The sequence below is a fragment of the Protomyctophum parallelum genome (assembly GCF_964188405.1).
Source record: "Protomyctophum parallelum genome assembly, chromosome: 11".
Lineage (NCBI taxonomy): Eukaryota > Metazoa > Chordata > Actinopteri > Myctophiformes > Myctophidae > Protomyctophum > Protomyctophum parallelum.
Genome location: NC_139707.1, coordinates 2487197 through 2509954, shown reverse-complemented (window position 1 = coordinate 2509954; position 22758 = coordinate 2487197). Strand labels below are relative to the sequence as shown.

The window sequence follows — 22758 nt, the reverse complement described above, 5'->3', positions numbered from 1 at the left end:
CAGATCTACAGAGTCATACAGATCTCTAGTCAGATCTTAAAGCAGTACAGCACTATGTAACCTAACTTTCTACCCTGGGAATTGAACTCTGTTTGCTTTTTTTTACCAATGAGTGAATAAAGCCTGTCTGCCTCGACCATCAGGTCATTTGTGTCAGACCCTGTGTCTCAATAACAGGGAGACAAAATACAATGCAAAGTTATATCACTTATATTGCATTGACACATACTCTACCATACAGATTGGACATTATATTATTAGTTAAAAAGGTTACATAGCGAAGCTTTAACTCATTGTTACCTGGTGCAACCTATATGTTGTTATATACCTTTGATTCTGGATGCTACCTCTGTGTCTCATTAGTTATACATGTAATTGTAGCCTAACAATATAATACAACAAAAAGAAGGAGAATTTGAAGGTTTTCAGAAAACGTAGGTTAGGTTTTAGAAGGTGTTTTTATCAACGGGTTAAACTAGCAAAAGGCATCACCAGGTGAGGCGGCGGTGGCTCAGGGGTAGAGTGCCTGGATGGTAACCGCAAGGTTGCCAGTTCGAACCCGGGCTCCCCCAGAGTTACTGTCAAAGTGTCCTTGAGCAAGACACTGAACCCCTAATTGCTCCCGATGTGCTAGTTGGTGCCTTGCATGGTTTCCGCTGCCATCGGTGTATGAATGTGTGTGTGAATGGGTGAATGTAATGCACAATCTCTGTAAAGCGCCTTGGATAAAGGCGCTATATATAAATGCACCATTTACCATTTTATTTACCGTGTGTCCACAGAACAGCGCCACCATGAGCACAGACGCAGAGATGGAGATCTACGGCAAGGCCGCCATGTACCTCCGTAAGTCGGAGAAGGAGAGGATCGAGGCGCAGAGCGCCCCCTTCGATGCCAAGTGCTCGGCCTACGTGTCCGACGTCAAGGAGCTCTACCTCAAGTGCAAAATGCTGAAGAAGGACGGAGACAAGGTCACCGTGGAGCTGCTCGACACCAAAGAGGTACAGTACAGCCAGACAGCCGTTAGCCCATTCTGACCTGAGATCAGATTCATACGAGGTTTCCGCCGGACACACACTGGTCTGATGAACCCATTCTGACCTGAGATCAGATTCTAAAAATGTCAATCGCTCTTCGATTTAAAAGAAATAGCAGACCTACAAGCTCGTATCGCGCCACTCGGTGGCGCGATATGAGATGTAGATCTGCTATTTTTAAATAGCTAAAGCATGACATGATGCCGACACCAAAATGGGTGCCCGGTCAGAATGGGTTAGTCCCAGAACTCAAGTACAAAAGTATTGGCATCAAAATGTACTTGGAAGTACCAAAAGTAAAAGTACTCATTGTGCCGCATGTCCCATTTCAAGTTTTCAAATGTATAAAAAAAAACTCTTTTGAAAAGATAAAAGTATAATATTTGCCTCTGAGATGTAGTGGAGTAGAAGTAAAAATATAGAAAATTGGAAATACTCAAGATAAGTAAAAAAAGAAAAAGAAAAAAGAAAAGCCTCAAAATTGTACTTAAGTACAGTACTTGAGTAAATTTACCTAGTTACTTCACACCACTGCGTGTATGTGTGACTGAAAGTCATGAATAGTGACCGGTGTTGATTTTGACAGAGGAATTCGAAGTAGTTTTAGTCAGTCTTTGAAATTAAAATGTAATTAGTTTTAGTAATTAATCACCTGAAATGTTTTAGTTTTAGTCGACTAAATATCATACGATTTTACTCCACTAAAGCTGCAGGTGATTTTGACGGCCGAAAGATATTTGGGCGAGCCTTGATGGCGTCTTAATATGCCTCATTTTATACTTGGTTGCATGCTGAAAATAGCCAATCTACAAGTTCACAATGTGTCGAAGTGTGACATGCCGTGAGCTTGTAGATCTACTATTTTCACCCCGAGTGCAGCCAAGCATGAAATAACTTGTGTTTTAGTCCTGCTGGATCTCTTCTCCACTAGTCCCTCCCTAACATTTTCTACAACATATTTAGCGTTAGTTTTAGTCACCATAGCTTAGCTTTTATTTAGTTTCTATTGATCATAGTTCTATTTATTCTAAAGTGTTGTGTGTTTTTTGTTTTTTTTAGGAAAGAACGGTGAAGGAATCCGACATTTACCCCATGAACCCTCCCAAGTATGACAAGATTGAGGACATGGCCATGATGACGCACCTCAACGAAGCCACCGTCCTGTATAACCTCAAAGAGCGTTATGCAGCCTGGATGATCTATGTAAGCTTTTATTTATTTTATTTATTACGCAGCCTGGATGATCTATGTAAGCTTTTATTTCTGCCGGCTGAGAACACTACAGTATTCTGCTCTGATTGTTGATTGATCTGTTACAATTATGAATTCACTTTAAAATGTGACAAATATTTCAAGATGGTTTGCCTCATAGGGGGCGAGGGCTCCCAAACTTTTCAGGCCGCGATCCCACATAAATAATAATATTTGAACACTGTGAGGCGTTGTGAGCTTGTAGATTGGCTATTTTCTGTCTCTTTCTTATGTAATATTTGACAATTTAGCCAATATGGTATTAAAAGTCCTCAAATTGTCACTTTAGAAATGTGCAAATACCCTATACACTAAATATATGTTGGGTTGTTTCCCATTTGGGGAATCCCTTAGGGGCCCGACCATAGAGTTATATATCTATAGAGAAGACACCCGAGTTCTCCTCCCATCCACTTGCATTGAGTTGCTCAAAAGCGCATGAGGCGGATTCACTCCTCCTTCCTGGTAGGAACAGAGTGCATTCTGGGACGGATTGCAATGGTGAGTGGCCCCAAACACATGAACGCGCTGCCGTTGAACGCGCACGAGCGTCGTCCGTCGTGAACGTGTACAATGATAGTTGGACAGCGCGTTCATGTGTTGTTAGGAACCACTGCCATATGGGACCACACTGTAAAAGCTCACTCCGCTGAAGTTAAGATTCTCATTCGTTGATGCCACTTGTAAACAACATGTGACCATAATACAGTTATGTGTCGTTATACGTTTTGTACGTTGATATAATGTCCCGTCTCCTCATGTACCCCATTCCATTCAGACATACTCTGGCCTGTTCTGTACGTTTTGTACGTTGATATAATGTTCCGTCTCCGCTGTACCCCATTCCATTCAGACATACTCTGGCCTGTTCTGTGCCACGGTGAACCCCTACAAGTGGCTCCCAGTGTACGACCAGGAGGTTGTGAACGCCTACAGGGGCAAGAAGCGTATCGAGGCTCCACCGCACATCTTCTCCGTGTCCGACAACGCCTATCAGTTCATGTTGATGGGTACGTAGTACTATAGTCAGGATAATGTTATTATGATTTAAAAAAGGTTTTAATTATAGTGGTGTTGTGCTGTACTGTACATAACATAATAATAACAAGTACTTTTGCTTTACCTTTTTTTTGCAGATCGGGAGAACCAGTCTGTCTTGATCACGTAAGTTTCTCATCTACTAGGCCAGCGCTCTTCATTGTCTTTCAAGGCCAGGGACCCCTTAGCTGATAAGAGAGATGAAGCAGAGACCCCCACATATTGTTCAGAATTATGTTGCACTCAACTTTTTCATACTGTAGTAGGTATCATACATATAGCTTGTAGCATGTAGATATAGCTTCATAGACGTGCTTCATCCAGCAGTGTAGGATTCACGTTAATGTGGATTTGACCTTTGGCTCTTTTCCCTGACTCTACACCAAACTCTTATATATATATATATATATATATATATATATATATATATATATATATATATATATATATATATATATGTATAGCCAAATAGCGAATCTACAAGCTCACAGTGCATTGTGAACTCGTAGATCTGCTATTTTTGCAAGTGGTTGGGACCCCGGAATGCAGATGCTAGGGTCAATGTGGGTGATTTTGACCACCCGTAGTAACTCTGAGGACCCCCTGTTGAAGAGACCAAAGCACAAGGCATCTAAAGAGCCAGATCAAACATTGTAAATGACATTCACTGACAGATTTCTCTTTTTTACAACCCAGTGGTGAGTCCGGTGCTGGAAAGACTGTGAACACCAAGCGTGTCATCCAGTACTTTGCGACAGCAGCGAGCGTGGGAAAGAAAGCTGGTGAAAGTGGCGGAAGCTCTGGCAAAATTCAGGTACAGTACAGGATTATAAATATGTCTAGTTTTGTACATTTTGAGCAAATGAACAAATTTCAACAAAATGCAAAATAGCAAATTTACTGAGCAATATCAATATTAAACGGTGGTGATGTCTGAAACATTCTAGGGGTCACTGGAGGATCAGATCATTGCAGCCAACCCGCTGCTGGAGGCCTACGGTAACGCCAAGACCGTCAGGAACGACAACTCCTCTCGCTTTGTAAGTACAAAGTTAAACAAGTTAACGCTACGAGGAAACTTGCAATCACTTTGGAAATGCATAGACAAAGAGGGATGCTAAACATTGTGCTATTTATCACACAGGGTAAATTCATCAGAATCCACTTTGCCTCGTCGGGTAAACTGGCCAGTGCTGATATTGAAACATGTAAGTATGAAGTTCACAGATGATGAATCTGCCTTCTTTAGAGGATTACATGTTTTGTTACGCACATTCATAACAATAATAATATTAAATAATAAATTTTATTTGTAACTCACTTTATAAACAAACTAACTTAAAACCACAACCCTTGTAGATCTGCTGGAGAAGTCCAGAGTGACCTATCAGCTCCCCGCCGAGAGAGGCTACCACATCTTCTACCAGATGATGACGGGCCACAAGCCTGAGATCGTTGGTAAGGCGGATCACTGAATCATGCAATCAATCTACGTCGATGTACAATCTACACACAATGAAATTAAACAGCGTCCATGAATTAAAAAAATATACAAATAAAATAAAAACTAATTTCCAATCCGTTTTAATCACCCTTTAAGAAATGTCGCTGATCACCACCAACCCGTACGACTTCCCGCTGTGCAGCATGGGGCAGATTGTCGTGGCCAGCATCGACGACAAAGTGGAACTGGACGCCACTGACGTGAGGAGACGTTATTTTAACCGTTCAAAGATATTCGGTGTGCAGTGTCGATTGTCCGAAATTATGTTTTGAGAATCTAAAGATTAATAGTCTATTTTCCCCCTTATTTTTCTAAAATACAGGATGCCATTGATATCCTGGGCTTCACCTCGGACGAGAAGATGTGCATCTGGAAGTTCACGGGGGCCGTGATGCACCACGGGGTCATGAGGTTCAAGCAGAAGCAGAGGGAGGAGCAGGCCGAGCCAGAGGGCACAGAGGGTGAGCAACATGTTCATGTTCCCTAATCAAAATGTATACAAATACTTTGAAAACAGCAGATCTACAATATGTAGATTGTCTATTTTCAAATGGCCGAAATACGGCTGAAGTAGCCTGGTTAATAAACCAGACTAATATCGCACGGATCCGCGGGATATTAGTCTGGGGAGGCTCAGCTTGGATTTCATTTCCAGGGAAACATTTTCTCTTTGACGCAATTGGTCAGAGCTACTGTCAGTCAAAGGTCTCAAGCATTGAACGTCACTGTACCAAAGCCCGCCCATATTGCATACCGTGTCCCTATTGGGCGCACACGTTCTCGTGTGTAGAAAATGGGCGTACAATTGAGCCTCGCCAGACCGAAATCCGCCAACGGCTGATTCGGTCTGGTTTATTAAAGTGAAGTGCTTAATGCGTGTTTTGTAATATCAATCAAATATCTACAAAGTAACTAGTAGTAACTAAAGTTTTCAAATAAATGTATAGTGGAGTAAAAGTACAATATTTAGATCTGAGATGTAGTGGAGTAGAAGTAAAGGTAATTGGAAATACTCAAGTAAAGTACAAATACCACTGAATTGTGCTTAAGTACAGTACGTAAGTACTTAGTTACTTTACACTACTGGGTTGGCATGGAAATAATGAGCAGTTTATCACACGAGTAAAACCAAATATATGAACATACTGTATATGTTTTCATGACTCTCTCAGAGGCCGACAAGATCGCCTACCTGCTGGGTCTGAACTCAGCCGAGATGCTGAAGGCTTTCTGCTACCCGAGGGTGAAGGTCGGGAACGAGTACGTCACCAAGGGCCAGACCGTGCCACAGGTGAGCTACAATACGTTGTTTTTCATGTTCTGATTTCATGCACTTTTGCATTTAGAAAAAGGAGAGGTTTAACACATTTAGTACAGGAAGTGCCTTCAAAATAAAGGCTATAGAGTGCCAGAGTTGTCTGATCGCTTTTACTTTGAAAGCCATGAAACAGGAAACACTTGCCTAAAAAAGTTGACTTTACAAAGGGACCTCACATCCCCGATCATCTTAATATATTGTTTTACGCTCCAAAAAACGTTCATATTTTGCGGTAGAGACGGATGAGGAGCAGAAATGAAGCGCCAGCATATCGATCCATTCATCACCGCGGAGAGCGCCCTGGATTAGGAGATACGAGTCATTCTTTCCGCCGCGCTAACATGGGAGTCAATGACAAGCTAATAGTTGCACTGAGCGTTAGCATACGGCAAGCGAAAAGCGAAATGCCAAAAAAAAATAGGAGAAATTCTGAATATTCTGATCTCGCCCTGCGTCACTGGGACGTCGCTAGGACGTCCTCACACGCCAATAGTACTAATATTTCGGGATCCTTATGACGTTCTCAGACGTCCTATGTATAGAATCTGTTAATAATGTAATGTTCCTATTTCCTTAGGTCATGAACTCAGTGGGCGCCTTGGCCAAGTCCATCTATGAGAAGATGTTCTTGTGGATGGTCATCAGGATCAACCAGCAGCTGGACACCAAGCAAGCCAGGAACTACTACATCGGCGTGCTGGACATCGCCGGTTTTGAGATCTTTGACGTAAGCATGGATACTTGTTCTACGGTGGTAGACCGATTCCCTTTTGTCTCGATGCCCTCAAGAGATTTCGACTAATCGCTTAATATTTCCGCTTGCAGTTTAACACCCTGGAGCAGCTGTGCATCAACTTCACCAACGAGAAACTGCAGCAGTTCTTCAACCACACTATGTTTGTTCTGGAGCAAGAGGAGTACAAAAAGGAGGGCATCCCGTGGGACCTCATCGACTTCGGCATGGACCTGGCCGCCTGCATTGAGCTCATTGAGAGGGTACGCTATGCTATTATTTTGTGTTTTTTTAACCAATACGACCGGGAAAGCCTACATACGTTGTTATACCTTAAAAGCGTCATTATTAAGTGTCAATTTTAGATGTTTCTATGTATTATATTATATTGTTATTAACAGGATTTCCGTCTTCTCTGAAAACTTGAGCCCAAACCACATCACACCACCCACACGCCCACACGCCACCCACACGCCACCCACACCACCCGCACGCCCACATGTGACTAGCCGCGCCCATTATCCCCAAGTTGTAAGGAGTTGCATTGGTGTGACATGCCTTAAAGGTATATTCAGTGATTTCACTCAAAAAACCTTAGGTTTCGTTTTTGGCTGTGGGACCCAGCCTTTCGTCCAATCAGGATAGAGAGTCAAAAACGAAACCTACGTTTTTTTTGACCCCCAGGGGTTAACTGGGGGGCAGGGAGGAACTCCTTATATGGTCAGCACACTCTATAGTAGAGAGGATTATCACAACAAAACAACAAAATAAGTGATATTTTAATTAAGTGAAATCACTGAATATACCTTTAATTAAACCTGTTTTGAGTTGAGACTGTTGCGGTTTGGGCTTTAGGTTAGGAATTTAGAAGTTTTTTTTTTTATAATTCTGGCATCAGGTCTAAATTAGTCAATGGGAAATATATACAAAACAAATATATATTTTTTTGTTATTATATTAACTTTTCTTTTGTCTCCTTTTGTCGTAAAGCCTTTGGGCATCTTCTCCATCCTGGAAGAGGAGTGCATGTTCCCCAAAGCCTCAGACACCACCTTCAAGAACAAGCTGTACGACCAGCACCTGGGCAAGAACAAGGCCTTCGAGAAGCCCAAGCCCGGCAAGAACAAGAAGGAGTCCCACTTCTCCCTGGTCCACTACGCCGGCACCGTGGACTACAGCGTCACGGGCTGGCTGGAGAAGAACAAGGACCCGCTAAACGACTCCGTCATCCAGCTGTACCAGAAGTCCTCCGTCAAGCTGCTCGCCGTCCTGTACCCCGCCGCCGAGCCCGAAGGTAAGACCAGTTTAACCCATTCTGACCTGAGATCAGATTCATACGAGGTTTTCCACTGGACACACACTGGTCTGATTTTAAGCCAGTTGTGGAAAATGTACTACAATGTTTTACTTAAAGTAAAAGTATCAATACTGCAATGTAGAACTATACTCTGTTACAAGTAAAAAGTCCGGAATTCAAAATGTACTTGAAATTTAACATACACAAGTAAAGTATAAATACCTCTAAATTGTACTTTAGTACTGTACTTGAGTTTACTTTCCATCATATCTTATCTGTAAGAAAAGAGGAAACACATTTTAACTCTCAGAGTTCTAACCAATAAACAGATACGACGAAGAAAGGAGGCAAGAAGAAGGGTGGCTCCATGCAGACGGTGTCCGCCGCATTCAGGGTAAGAAATTATAATCAAGCATTTATTTGTTATCGACAATAATTGTCGGCAAAGATACAGGGGGATTAGCCCTAACCCTAACCCGGGGACAGATTTTTCCCTTCTTTGCCCCGGTGACAGCAAGACTTTTAAAAAGACGTTTGGAAAAACCTTCAAAAGTGCCAACAACGGGAAACTTTATTAAAAAAAAGGAATATATGCACTCACACAGGTTTCTTTTTGCTATATTCCTATAAGACGACGGCTGTACGCACAATCGTCAAGTTCCACACTGAGGGTTTCCTCTTTCATGCTCTCAGAAGCAACTCATTAAACCATTTTGACCCGAGATGAGATTCTAAAAATGTTCTTCTACATCCTGACAGTTTTCTGAAAAAGCTATGTTTCTATGTCAGTCGTTCTTCGATTTTTCAAAAATAGCGGACCTACAAGCTCGTAGCGCGCGCTATGAGCTTGTAGATCTGCTATTTTTCAATAGCTAAAGCATGACATGATGCTAACACCAAAAGGGGTTCACGCCCAAAATGGGTTAAATCGTTATATAATAAAGACTCTGTCGACAAACAGGCACGATGTCTCATCATGTTGTAGTTAAATACCTTTGTACTAATGCTATAGGCCTGCTTGACTTTATTGTATGTACATTACATACAGGATAACTTGACTTTATTTTATGTCTCTACAGGATAACTTGGGGAAGCTGATGACCAACCTGAGGAGCACTCATCCTCACTTTGTGCGTTGCCTCATCCCCAACGAGACCAAAACCCCAGGTATGCTCAGAGTCCGCATGACGTAAAACATAAACGCTTGTGAGAGGCAAGCATTTAAAAGCCCTTTGCAGCATCCATATCCTTTGCGAAAGCTTTCTCAGGAAAAAAGGATTGACAAGCTTCACTACGCATTGGGCTATTTTCCTGCGAAAGCTTTGTCCACGATAACTGATAACGGACAACAACCTGGTATAGAGGGTTTATAAGTGGTTCAAGCAACTATTAGACTGTATTTATAACAACAACGCGACATCTTCACAGGCCTGATGGAGAACTTCCTGGTCATCCACCAGCTGAGGTGTAACGGTGTGCTGGAGGGCATCAGGATCTGCAGAAAGGGCTTCCCCAGCAGGATCCCATACGCTGACTTCAAGCAGAGGTATACCAATGACTTTTTTTTACTGAATGTACTGCTTACTGTCACAACGACTTCTAGTTCCATACAACCCTTCAAGTGCACAAAATGACTGTGAACCTTTGCACAAAAAAACCCAGGTACAAAGTACTGAATGCCACTGCGTGCCCAGAGGGCCAGTTCATGGACAACAAGAAGGCCAGTGAGAAGCTGCTGGGGTCCATCGATGTGCCTCATGATGAGTACAAGTTTGGACACACCAAGGTAAACACACTGACGATCCTCTTTATCACCTTGAGCGAGATGATTCATGTTAGATTTAGAGTTTGTTTATATTGCTTATATGTTATATTATGTTGCTACCTCGTCAAAAGTGATTTTAACTATAAATAAAAGAGGAGAATACAAAAAATAACATGGTTTGTAAATGTCCCATCCAGGTGTTCTTCAAAGCCGGCCTGCTCGGTGTCCTTGAGGAAATGCGAGATGAGAAGCTGGCTAGTCTGGTCACCATGACTCAGGGTCTGGCCCGAGGTTTCCTCATGAGGAAGGCCTATGTCAAGATGGTGCGCACTAGGTATGTATAACTTTGGATCCCCCGGGACACACATCACATTTATCTTTTGGGTGTCAAGCTAAAATATTTGGGAACCGCTGTCCTAGAGGGTACCGGACCACCCTGTCGAAGACGCATGCATCACCAACTGTCTTTTTATCCCCTCCCCCCACAGAGACGCCGTCTACACCATCCAGTTCAACCTCCGCTCGTTCGTCAGTGTGAAACACTGGCCCTGGATGAAGGTCTACTACAAGATCAAGCCTCTCCTGCAGAGCGCCGAGACTGAGAAGGAGCTGGCGGAGATGAAGGAGAACTATGAGAAGATGAAGACCGACCTGGCCGCCGCCCTGGCCAAGAAGAAGGAGCTGGAGGTGAAGTTGGTGTCTCTGGTGCAGGAGAAGAACGACCTGTCGCTGGCAGCATCATCGGTAAGTTTACAGTCTGAGTCCCCAACCATCCCCATCTTCAAACCAGGCCAGTGATTATAGCCCAGAGCTGAGAGTGTCATGGGTTCATGATTTGTACAAATATTGCTCATTTGTAAATAACAATAATGTATTAATTTCACTGATAGTTATTTTCACTCTACGTATTAAATACAAACTTCTAATTTAATAAATTATTTCAGTGGATTTATATCATTGTTTTATTTGATGGCCTTCATGTTGCCCCCCCCACCACCCCCAAAAATGTACAACACCCAAGGGCCAAGTGGCCTAAAAAAAAGAGAAAAAGTGGCCTGCTTCTTATCGCTCATCTTCTTTTCAATAACCAGGGAGAAGAGACTCTGATGGACGCCGAGGAGAGATGCGAGGGTCTCATTAAGAGCAAGATCCAGTTGGAAGCCAAGTTCAAAGAGACCTCTGAGAGGTTGGAGGATGAGGAGGAGGTCAACGCAGAGCTCACCGCCAAGAAGAGGAAGCTGGAGGACGAGTGCTCCGAGCTGAAGAAGGACATCGACGACCTGGAGCTCACGCTGGCCAAAGTGGAGAAGGAGAAGCACGCCACGGAGAACAAGGTCCGTCTGGGGTTAGGGTTTAGGATCCATCTGGGGTTAGGGTTTAGGATCCATCTGGGGTTAGGGTTTAGGATCCATCTGGGGTTAGGGTTTAGGATCCATCTGGGGTTAGGGTTTAGGATCCATCTGGGGTTAGGGGTTAGGATCCATCGTACACTAGCCTGGGGTTAGGGTTTCTCAGAGCGGGTGTGCTGTGACGGAACCTTTAGTCCAGGGGTGCCGCAGAATACTTTGATAAATAACCTTGAGACATACTATGTATTAGGGGGTAAAGATTTCCACATTAGGTACTAAACTATGATATAAATGTAAGGTGCTATGAAATAACAATGTCTCGGATAAAAGAGAAAATCAATGACAGTGGTGACCAGAGTCAAAATAAACTTCTCTAGGGGGTCATCATTAAAGTTAGTAGCACAATATTGATCCATTCCATGCTAACACACTTCTGTCTGTCCTGCTCCTTTCAGGTGAAGAACCTGACCGAGGAGATGTCCTCTCAGGACGAGACCATCGCCAAGCTGACCAAGGAGAAGAAAGCCCTCCAGGAGGCCCACCAGCAGACCCTGGACGACCTTCAGTCTGAGGAGGACAAGGTCAACACACTGACCAAGGCCAAGACCAAGCTGGAGCAACAAGTCGACGACGTGAGTTCATGCCAAGTCAACTGGGACGGGGTTTATTGCACATTTTGAGCAAATGTTTAGTTTTAAATGGTAAATGGTAAATGGTGCATTTATATAGCGCCTTTATCCAAGGCGCTTTACAGAGATTGTGCATTACATTCACCCATTCACACACACATTCATTCATACACCGATGGCAGCGGAAACCATGCAAGGCACCAACTAGCACATCGGGAGCAATTAGGGGTTCAGTGTCTTGCTCAAGGACACTTCGACAGTAACTCTGGGGGAGCCCAGGTTCGAACTGGCAACCTTACGGTTACCATCCAGGCACTCTACCCCTGAGCCACCGCCGCCGCTTTTAGTTATAGTATTTTGATTAAAATGCCATTTTGTTCTTTAGTCATAATTTAGTGTAGGTCGGCTATTGAGTGCCGCGCTACGAGCTTGTAGATCTGCTATTTTTTTTTAAAACCCCGTGAAAATGTGTGCAAGTCTTTGTATATATATATATTCTTTCACAGCGAACATTGTTAACTCATGTCTTTGCACGTTATTGCGCAGTTGGAGGGATCTCTGGAGCAAGAGAAGAAGCTCCGCATGGACCTGGAGAGAACCAAGAGGAAGCTGGAGGGCGACCTGAAACTGGCCCAGGAGAGCGTCATGGACCTGGAGAATGACAAGCAGCAATCGGACGAGAAGATCAAGAAGTAATGTGGACAAGCATATGGAATGCCATGTGCAAGAATGTCCTTTAATTATTATTATTATTAATAATTATGCCAATGATCCATTCTGCGAAATTGCAAGGAATGAATGTACACTGACATTTGATACGTTTCACAGGAAGGACTTTGAAGTGAGCCAGCTTCTGAGCAAGATTGAAGATGAGCAATCCATGAGCATTCAGCTACAGAAGAAGATCAAAGAGCTACAGGTAATTTGAGAGAATGATTTAGCATTTAATCGAGAAGGATAGCATTGCTGTCAGGAAGAAACCTGACAGCAAAACACTAAAAATATAAATTAGACGTAATTTTTTTTGCGTAAATTAACGCAGTACTAGATCATCCTACAGCAACACATACACAAGCAACAAAAGTAGCAGATCTGTAGAGTAATAGATTGGCTTGCTACTTTTTAATTTGAATCGTGAAAAGTAAAAGTTTTGGACATAAACATGTTAACCTCATATATCTGTATTATCGTTCATTTAAAGGTTTTATGACATTCATTTTTTCTTTTAGGTCTTATGACCTCAATTACACCCAAAAAACCTGAACTTTGAACATTCAGTGGATTTTCTGTGGTCTGAAGTTTTCTTTGGGGTTTTTTGGGCCTTTTGAGCTACAATGAAAACAGGCAACACAGTGAAACAGTGACATCTGCTGGCAAATCCCATTGACATATATGGGATTTGCAGTAAGTGATGTCACTTACTGCCGGCAAATCAGAGCACCTGTTTGAGCCAGAAAACCCCAGATCACAGAAAATCTACTGAATGTTAAAAGTTCATGTTTTTTGGGTGCAATTGAGATTAGAAAACCTAAAAAAAAACAAGAACAATTCCAAAACCTTTTTTTTAATGTCACAATCCCTTTAATTAAAAAAAAAAACAGGCTCGCATCGAAGAGCTGGAGGAGGAGATCGAGGCGGAGCGCGCCGCCCGGGCCAAGGTGGAGAAGCAGAGAGCCGACCTCTCCAGGGAGCTGGAGGAGATCAGCGAGAGGCTGGAGGAGTCCGGAGGAGCCACCGCCGCTCAGATCGAGATGAACAAGAAGCGCGAGGCCGAGTTCCAGAAGCTGCGTCGCGACCTGGAGGAGTCCACGCTGCAGCACGAGGCCACCGCCTCGGCGCTCCGCAAGAAGCAGGCGGACAGCGTGGCCGAGCTGGGCGAGCAGATCGACAACCTGCAGCGCGTCAAGCAGAAGCTGGAGAAGGAGAAGAGCGAGTGCAAGATGGAGATCGACGACCTGTCTAGCAACATGGAGTCCGTCGCCAAGTCAAAGGTATATATATATATATAACACAGTGGTTTTCAGCCCACCTGTCTAGCAACATGGAGGTAATTGAATTCAGAGTCAGAATTCAGAGAGTCAGAGCCGTAGTGTCAGAGCCGTAGCTCCTCATTGCCTACACCAATCGCTCCCACTTTTCACACAGGCATTGACCATATGAATATGGAGGGCGTAACGAAGCCCTTTTTTGATGATTAATGATTATTAATGAATTTATTAGTGAATTAAAAACGCACCGGGCGCAGTACCCCCCACGGCCACAAGGGGGGGGGGGGCAAATATCTCACAACGGGTAAGGGCTAGTATATACAGGTATATATATAACACAGTGGTTTTCAGCCCACCTGTCTAGCAACATGGAGGCCGTCGCCAAGGCGAAGGTATATATATATAACCCCGTGGTTTTCAGCCCTTTTTTCATATCCAGGCCCATTATTTGTTCGGCGTTTGCGCCACAGACCACCATTTTATTTGTTATCGTTGGATAAGATTTTGCCGCAACTTCAGCAGGGACGGACGGACGGCTCTGGGGGCTTTCGGCCCCTCTGGTGGAGGCTTAGCCCCCTCTAAGGCTTAGCCCCCCCCCCTAAGGCTTAGCCCCCCCTAAGCCAAAATGGCTGACTTCTACGTAAACCAAAATTCATTAGCCCCCGCTCTAAAAAGCCAGCCCTCCCAAAGTCCCCCCCAGAATATTTGCAGAATGTTGAAGTACCGTAAACAATGACAGAGAAGGATGAATGATTGAATAATGTCCAATGTCTTATTAATTAACAGGGAAATCTGGAAAGGATGTGCCGTACGCTTGAGGACCAACTCAGTGAAACCAAGGCCAAGAGCGACGAGAGCCTTCGCCAGTTAAACGACATCGGGGCTCAGAGAGCAAGACTGTTGACAGAAAATGGTAAGAAAAACAAAATGTCATGACTTGTGGTGATGATGCTTTCATTAACAGTTACCCCAGAGCCTTTTAACCCATTCTGACCTGAGATCAGATTCATACGAGGTTTCCACTATAGGACACACACTGGTCTGATTAAGGAACACATTACATAAATAAACGCATGAAAGACACTAATAAACGTATGCCTTTATCCGACCTCTATAGGCGAGTTTGCTCGTCAACTGGAGGAGAAAGAGTCTCTGGTCTCTCAGCTCACCAGAGGCAAGCAGGCCACCACGCAGCAGATCGAGGAGCTGAAGAGAATCATGGAGGAGGAGGTTAAGGTAAGGAGGCAGTTCCCACAACAAAAAACACATAAGCCTAGATAGTTATATACTGTATATATACTGTATATCAGTGGTTTTCAATCCTTTTCATGTCAAGGCCCATTATTTATTCGGCATTTGAGCCACGGACCACCATTTGATGACATTTAGCCTCTCAGTATATACTCTATATAAGAGTATATTTTCAAATAAGTATATGCTATATAGGGGCTGGAGTGGTTAATGCATGTCTTGCAAAATCTACAGTAAATTACAAATAATGCTATACTTAAGTACAGTAGTTTGAGCAAATGCATTTAGTTACCTGGCTTACAGCACTGTACTGTAGTGCTGTTGCAATCACTTCTCACACCTCATTTGTGACCAGTGCCAGTATTTTCAGCCACAAGTCGGCAGTGTTCGTATTTCACAATTGACCAAAAAAAATATATATATATTTTTTGGTGGTTTTCGTTTTTAGCCACATTAACACAGTTGGAATGTTAAAGAATGTTTTTATTCCATCAGAAAGTCGTTTTAGTGTCATTAAGTCGTTGTAATTGCTTAAACATGTCACTATGTTTAATAATTTAACCATTGGATTAATCAATGCTAACAAATGCTAACCAGCTTTCCTCATATCTTCTTCATTTCCCCCCCAATTGCAATGAGCAATACATCATATGAAAGGTTACAGTGTGCAGTTTCATAATATGTAAAGAACTGAAAAATGACCATGGCCCCCTTGTATATTAAACCACTGTCCCTGGTCACATTTTGACAATTGTTTTTTTCCCCCCATTTCGACAGGCCAAGAACGCCCTGGCCCACGCCGTGCAGTCCTCTCGCCACGACTGCGACCTCCTGAGGGAACAGTTTGAGGAGGAGCAGGAGGCCAAGGCCGAGCTGCAGCGCGGGATGTCCAAGGCCAACTGTGAGGTGGCTCAGTGGAGGAGCAAGTACGAGACCGACGCTGTGCAACGCACAGAGGAGCTGGAGGAGGCCAAGTAAGTCAAGGACCCCCAACTTAACCTATTCTGACCTGAGATCAGATTCATACGAGGTTTTCCACTGGACACACACTGGTCCTGATGAACCCATTCTGACCTGAGATCAGATTCTAAAAATGTCAGTCGTTCTTCGATTTTTTTCAAAAATAGCAGACCTACAAGCTCGTATCGCGCCACTCGGTGGCGCGATATGAGCTTGTAGATCTGCTATTTTTAAATAGCTAAAGCATGACATGATGCCAACACCAAAATGGGTGCCCGGTCAGAATGGGTTAATATAATATTGATATAGCCAATGTCATATACACTATCAGGTACCACACTCTATATCTCTGTTGTCGGGAAGAAACCTCTTATATCTGTGCTATTATTTTTTTATTTTGTTGTAAGTAAAGCGTCATAGGAAAGCATCAAAAGTAAGCAGATCCGCAAGCTTGAAACGCAAAGCTACTCATGCCATTTACATTTGAATCCTGAAAGTAGCAGTTTTTGGACATATGAGGTTACCGTACGACAAGAGACGATTGTGTGAAATATTGCCCAACACTAATTTTTGCTTCCATTCGTAACTTGACTAACAGGAAGAAGCTCGCCCAGCGCCTTCAGGAGGCTGAGGAGCAAATCGAGGCTGTGAATTCCAAGAGTGCCTCTCTGGAGAAGACCAAGCAGAGACTCCAGGGCGAAGTGGAGGACCTCATGATCGATGTGGAGAGGGCCAATGGCACGGCCGCCAACCTCGACAAGAAGCAGAGGAACTTTGATAAGGTGTGCTTTGGCATAATTTTAAAGGGCAAAAACCTTTTTTTTTTTTTTTTTTTGCCAAATATTCATGTATATAAAAAATATTGTTTTTATAATATTTCCCTGTATCAATTATCATTGTGCTGGAGTGTTTTGGTGTCTCTCAGATAGGGAGTGGGGGGAAACAACACACCTCCCCTGTTTGTACACACGCATAAATATTGCATAGTCAAGCGTATACAAGTGTATACATTATTACTGTATAATCATTAATCAGCCTTCATCAAGTTGGGTCAATGACATCATTTGTTTACAAATGCTGTGCAGGTCCTGGCAGAATGGAAGGTGAAGTTTGAAGAGAGCCAGGCAGAGCTGGAGGGGACGATGAAGGAGGCCCGTTGTCTTGGCACCGAGCTGTTCAAGATGAAGAACTCCTACGAGGAGTCTCTGGACCAGCTGGAGACGATGAAACGCGAGAACAAGAACCTGCAACGTGAGTTTTCTCCACATAATGCTCGGAACAACAGTCCATTTGATTACATTATTTTTGTGTATCTACTTTTATAGTAGATGAAAACCTGGGCATCGTTTTAATCAGGGTTATTGTCTCAGAGTTACCCAACTTTTAGATAGACTATGAGTCTTGAACCTTTCCTCATGATTCCTGTTCAATCGACTTGCAGAGGAGATCTCAGAGCTGACTGAACAGATCGGTGAAACTGGAAAGAACATCCATGAGCTGGAGAAGAACAAGAAGATGGTGGAGACCGAGAAGGCAGAGATGCTGACAGCCCTGGAAGAAGCTGAGGTAAGAGCTCTTTTATAGCGCTGTTGTCAGGCAAAAACTGAAAAAAAGGTAGTCAACGATCATTTTCCGTCCATATACTGTAGTTTTAAGCCGACAAAACTTAACACTTGTCCATATTAACTTTTGATTTTAGGGCACTCTGGAACACGAGGAGTCCAAGATCCTCCGTGTCCAGCTGGAGCTCAACCAGATCAAGGGCGAGGTGGACAGGAAGATGGCAGAGAAGGACGAGGAGATGGAGACCATCAAGAGGAACAGCCAGAGGGTGACGGACTCCATGCAGAGCACGCTGGACTCTGAGGTCAGGAGCAGGAACGATGCTCTGAGGATCAAGAAGAAGATGGAGGGAGACCTGAATGAGATGGAGATACAGCTGAGCCACGCCAACCGCCAGGCTTCCGAGGCCCAGAAGCAGCTGAGGAACGTCCAGGGACAGCTTAAGGTAAAAAAAAAAAAAGAAGAAAAAAACACTGTAGTTAGACTAGGTTAGGTTTCCACGTCAAGGACCCCCAAATTGACATATAATTAGCCCGCAGACCCCCATTTGAAAACATAATTATGCCCAGGACCATCCATAAGAGATGTTTTCCATTTTTACTGCTAGAGCAGCGATTCAAAAACATTTTTAATTTCAAGGGCCTCCACATTGATATGCATTATCAGGCTACGGACCCCATTTGATACCATTTCTGATATCTGGAAGCCCCAATCTACACTTAATGTAGTACCACCAGTGTTAATTTGACTGATGGCACTAACAGAGTTCCATTTGTAACACACTCAGAGTTACAGAACCATAAGGGTCCATTTGGCCAAGTGTGAAATGGTGCAAACAGGCCTCCTTTCACACTAGGCAAATCATGCATGACAAAGGGAGGGGGAAGAAAGGCTTTTTCAGGAAAAGTGAAAAGAAGTGTAATGAGGTCAAATATCATGTCTGTAAAACAATCAATCATTTGGCTGGAACCCCTTCAAGGACCCCTTTGAAAACCACTGAGTTAGACATAATATTCAAACTGTGGAACTGCTCTGAAGAATGAGTTTCTCTGATCCAAGGCCCAAGGCGGCGGTGGCTCAGGGGTAGAGTGCCTGGATGGTAACCGTAAGGTTGCCAGTTCAAACCCGGGCTCCCCCAGAGTTACTGTCGAAGTGTCCTTGAGCAAGACACTGAACCCCTAATTGCTCCTGATGTGCTAGTTGGTGCCTTGCATGGTTTCCGCTGCCATCGGTGTATGAATGTGTGTGTGAATGGGTGAATGTAATGCACAATCTCTGTAAAGCGCCTTGGATAAAGGCGCTATATAAATGCACCATTTACCCATCTCAAAATGTTTTTTTTTTTTTCTTTTTAGGATGCCACACTGCACCTTGACGACGCCGTCAGAGCCCAGGAGGACTTGAGGGAGCAGGCCTGCATGACGGACCGCAGGAACGGTCTCATGATGTCCGAGATCGAGGAGCTGCGAGCGGCTCTGGAGCAGATCGAGAGATGCCGCAAGCTGGCCGAGCAGGAGCTGATTGATGTCTGCGAGCGCGCTGGACTGTTGCACTCTCAGGTAAGTCAATAAAACGATAAAATAGAAATATACTCTCTCACCACTCAATCAATAATCATATATTTTACATACACAAGCCTGTCACTGATATATTGTTAAACCTAATATTTATTTCTTTTTTTAGAATACAAGCCTCCTGAACACCAAGAAGAAGATTGAGACGGACCTGGTCCAGGTCCAGGGCGAAGTGGACGACACCATCCAAGAGGCCAGGAATGCAGAGGAGAAGGCCAAGAAGGCCATCACTGACGTGAGTCAACGAGACAATAATCCCCTCCTCAAATATAATATATCTGATAGAATCATGTATCTTGAAATGAATACACGTCTCCGGACCTCAAATATATTAGATAGCCTTATGTCTTAACCCATTCTGACCTGAGATCAGATTCTAAAAATGTCTATTACATCCTGACAGTTTCATTATTAACCCATTCTGACCTGAGATCAGATTCTAAAAGTGTCTTCGATTTTTCAAAAATAGCAGACCTACAAGCTCGTATCGCGCCACTCGGTGGCGCGATACGAGCTTGTAGATCTGCTATTTTTAAATAGCTAAAGCATAACATGATGCTGACACCAAAATGGGTGCCCGGTCAGAATTATGAATATACAATTAGAGTTCATTTTGACAGAAAGGTCTTTTTTGAATAAAATAAAAATTTAGGCTAGTCACATTTAGTTGAAATCTGCAATGGTTTAGTTTTAGCCAACTAAAATGTTGTTCTCGCCAACCCTTTATTTTTTGGCAGTCCTTAATTAATGGCGTCGTTTCGGCATAGTTTTGGTCAATGAAATTAACACAACAATTCCTTTCCAGGCCGCCATGATGGCCGAGGAGCTGAAGAAGGAGCAGGACACCAGCGCTCACCTGGAGAGGATGAAGAAGAACCTGGAGGTCACCGTCAAGGACCTGCAGCACCGCCTCGACGAGGCCGAGAACCTGGCCATGAAAGGAGGCAAGAAGCAGCTCCAGAAGCTGGAGCAGAGGGTAAGATGGAGTTTGTTACAGCTAGGGGTCTCTTCAAGGTTTCAGGCCACGGGGACCCCTTCTTCTGAGACAAAGAGATACATATTGTATACATGTGTGTTGCTGAACATTTAGCTGAACATTGCAGATCTACAAGCTCACTTGTCGATCTGCCTTTTTCAGCTGCTGTAGGGTTCATGTAAAACAAATAAAATACAAAGTTCCTCTAAGACAAATATTTGCCCCCCCTGTAGTAACTCTGAGAACCACGCTTTTTAACCCATTCTGAACGGGAACCCATTTTGGTGTCGGCATCATGTTATGCTTTAGCTATTGAAAAATAGCAGATCTACAAGCTCATATCGCGCCACCGAGTGGCGCGATACGAGCTTGTAGGTCTGCTATTTTTGAAAAATCGAAGAACGACTGACATTTCTAGAATCTGATCTCAGGTCAGAATGGGTTCATCAGACCAGTGTGTGTCCAGTGGAAATCTCGTATGAATCTGATCTCAGGTCAGAATGGGTTAAAATACCCCCTGGTTTATTACATGGGTTATAAATAATCATATATTAATCAAATCATTCCACTCTGAAAGGTGCGCGAGCTGGAGGCCGAGGTGGACGGTGAACAGCGCCGCGGAGTGGATGCTATTAAGGGCGTCCGCAAGTACGAGAGGAGGGTGAAGGAGCTCTCATACCAGGTACTGTATAATTATGATTTATTGATTTATTGATTGATTTATATTTTTATTTCACAGTATGCAGATTGGGTACATTACATTTCAAACGAAAGCACATTCCAAATGTACTTATAGTTTCCACCACTGCTGTGTACTCTAGATGTATACAGGAATGTATACAGGAATACGGGCGTTGGTGGCTCAGGGGTAGAGTGCCTGGATGGTAACCGCAAGGTTGCCAGTTCGAACCCGGGCTCCCCCAGAGTTACTGTGAAGTGTCCTTGAGCAAAGACACTGAACCCCTAATTGCTCCCGATGTGCTAGTTGGTGCCTTGCATGGTTTCCGCTGCCATCGGTGTATGAATGTGTGTGTGAATGGGTGAATGTAATGCACGATCTCTGTAAAGCGCCTTGGATAAAGGCGCTATATAAATGCACCATTTACCATTTACAGTATATCATGTTCACTTCATGCCACTTCACTGTAATACAGGAACACGCATCTAATATTGATCGTTTCACTCTCCCTTTCAGACTGAAGAGGACAAGAAGAACCTCGGCAGGCTTCAGGATCTGGTGGACAAACTGCAGCTGAAGGTCAAGGCATACAAGAGGCAGTCTGAGGAAGCGGTAAGGAAATCATTTACTACACTGAGTGATGAACACATTATAGTGTGGCTTCTATTGCCATAATAGGCAACCGCACTAAGACATCATAGGAATTGTTTTTGTAAATTATGCTGGTATGATGATAATAATTACACTGTACAATGTAGGCATTTTGCAGACACTCTTAACCCATTCTGAACGGGCACCCATTTTGGTGTCAGCATCATGTTATGCTTTAGCTATTTAAAAATAGCAGATCTACAAGCTCGTATCGCGCCACCGAGTGGCGCGATACGAGCTTGTAGGTCTGCTATTTTTGAAAAATCGAAGAGCGACTGACATTTTTAGAATCTGATCTCAGGTCAGAATGGGTTAATCAGACCAGTGTGTGTCCGGCGGAAACCTCGTATGAATCTGATCTCAGGTCAGAATGGGTTAGACTGCAGTTTGGAGATGCTTCGTTCAAATACTAATCTTTGCACCATCATCATCTCACGTTCCAGGAGGAGCAGGCCAACAGTCACCTGACCAAGTTCAGAAAGGTTCAGCATGAGCTGGAGGAGTCCGAGGAGCGCGCCGACATCGCCGAGACGCAGGTCAACAAGATGAGGGCCAAGACCCGCGACGTGGGGAAGGGGAAAGACGGCGCCGAGTGCTGAGTCATCAGCTGACTTCAATTCAAGTCATCATCGTTGAAAACCTCGATTAACTTATTCAATTCATTGTAGGAAAGTTGTGAAATTTACAATAAAGGTTTCAACTCAAATATTTTGTTATTTGTTGTGTTCATTACTTTTGTCTTGCCGTCAATCACTTTTTAATTGTCAGATTTGTCTATCGAGTATTCTAGGTCCAACCCACATGTTCACTTTACAGTATACCATTGCCATTTCAACGTTACTTAATTAAACTTAGAGGTTTCCGATGCCAATCAATCACAAGGTCCTTTTCAAGTGCCAATACCTGCTTTTCGGAATATAGGTACAGATTGTAACAGCTTATTATGTCATGATGAGGAATGCATTATAATTGGGACGCATTTTAACATCAATTCTGGCACAATATCATGTGGTGGGGGGGGGGGGGGGGGGGGGGGGCATTACGGCCATGGTCCTAAAGCTAAAACATAATGGGGAGGAAAAAAAGGGAAAAAAAAGGGAAACTTTAAAGGAACTACAAACATGTTTCAAAATATGATATCCGGCTTAAAGACCTTGGCAGGGAAGGGACACAGACTGAAACAATTCTGGTGTTG

At 43.6% G+C, this 22758-nt stretch overlaps 1 protein-coding gene across 1 annotated transcript; it reads left to right on the top strand.

Annotated features, from left to right (window-relative positions):
• Window positions 1-794: 794 nt before the first annotated feature.
• LOC310866448 (myosin heavy chain, fast skeletal muscle-like) lies at window positions 795-22162 on the top strand (the record flags this gene model as incomplete). The annotated part of the gene is made up of 38 exons (XM_083776066.1): window positions 795-1001; window positions 2097-2240; window positions 3142-3298; window positions 3425-3452; window positions 4023-4140; window positions 4274-4366; window positions 4471-4534; window positions 4686-4784; window positions 4927-5030; window positions 5153-5291; window positions 6003-6121; window positions 6726-6875; window positions 6974-7144; window positions 7872-8175; window positions 8508-8572; window positions 9258-9345; window positions 9607-9724; window positions 9841-9964; window positions 10141-10277; window positions 10432-10687; window positions 11035-11277; window positions 11748-11924; window positions 12468-12613; window positions 12750-12840; window positions 13523-13912; window positions 14696-14822; window positions 15027-15145; window positions 15938-16134; window positions 16719-16902; window positions 17206-17371; window positions 17562-17686; window positions 17820-18128; window positions 19039-19242; window positions 19367-19492; window positions 20063-20233; window positions 20811-20915; window positions 21429-21524; window positions 22007-22162. The coding sequence occupies 38 exons, from the start codon at window positions 795-797 to the stop codon at window positions 22160-22162; spliced, it is 5817 nt and encodes a 1938-aa protein (XP_083632192.1).
• Window positions 22163-22758: the final 596 nt, after the last annotated feature.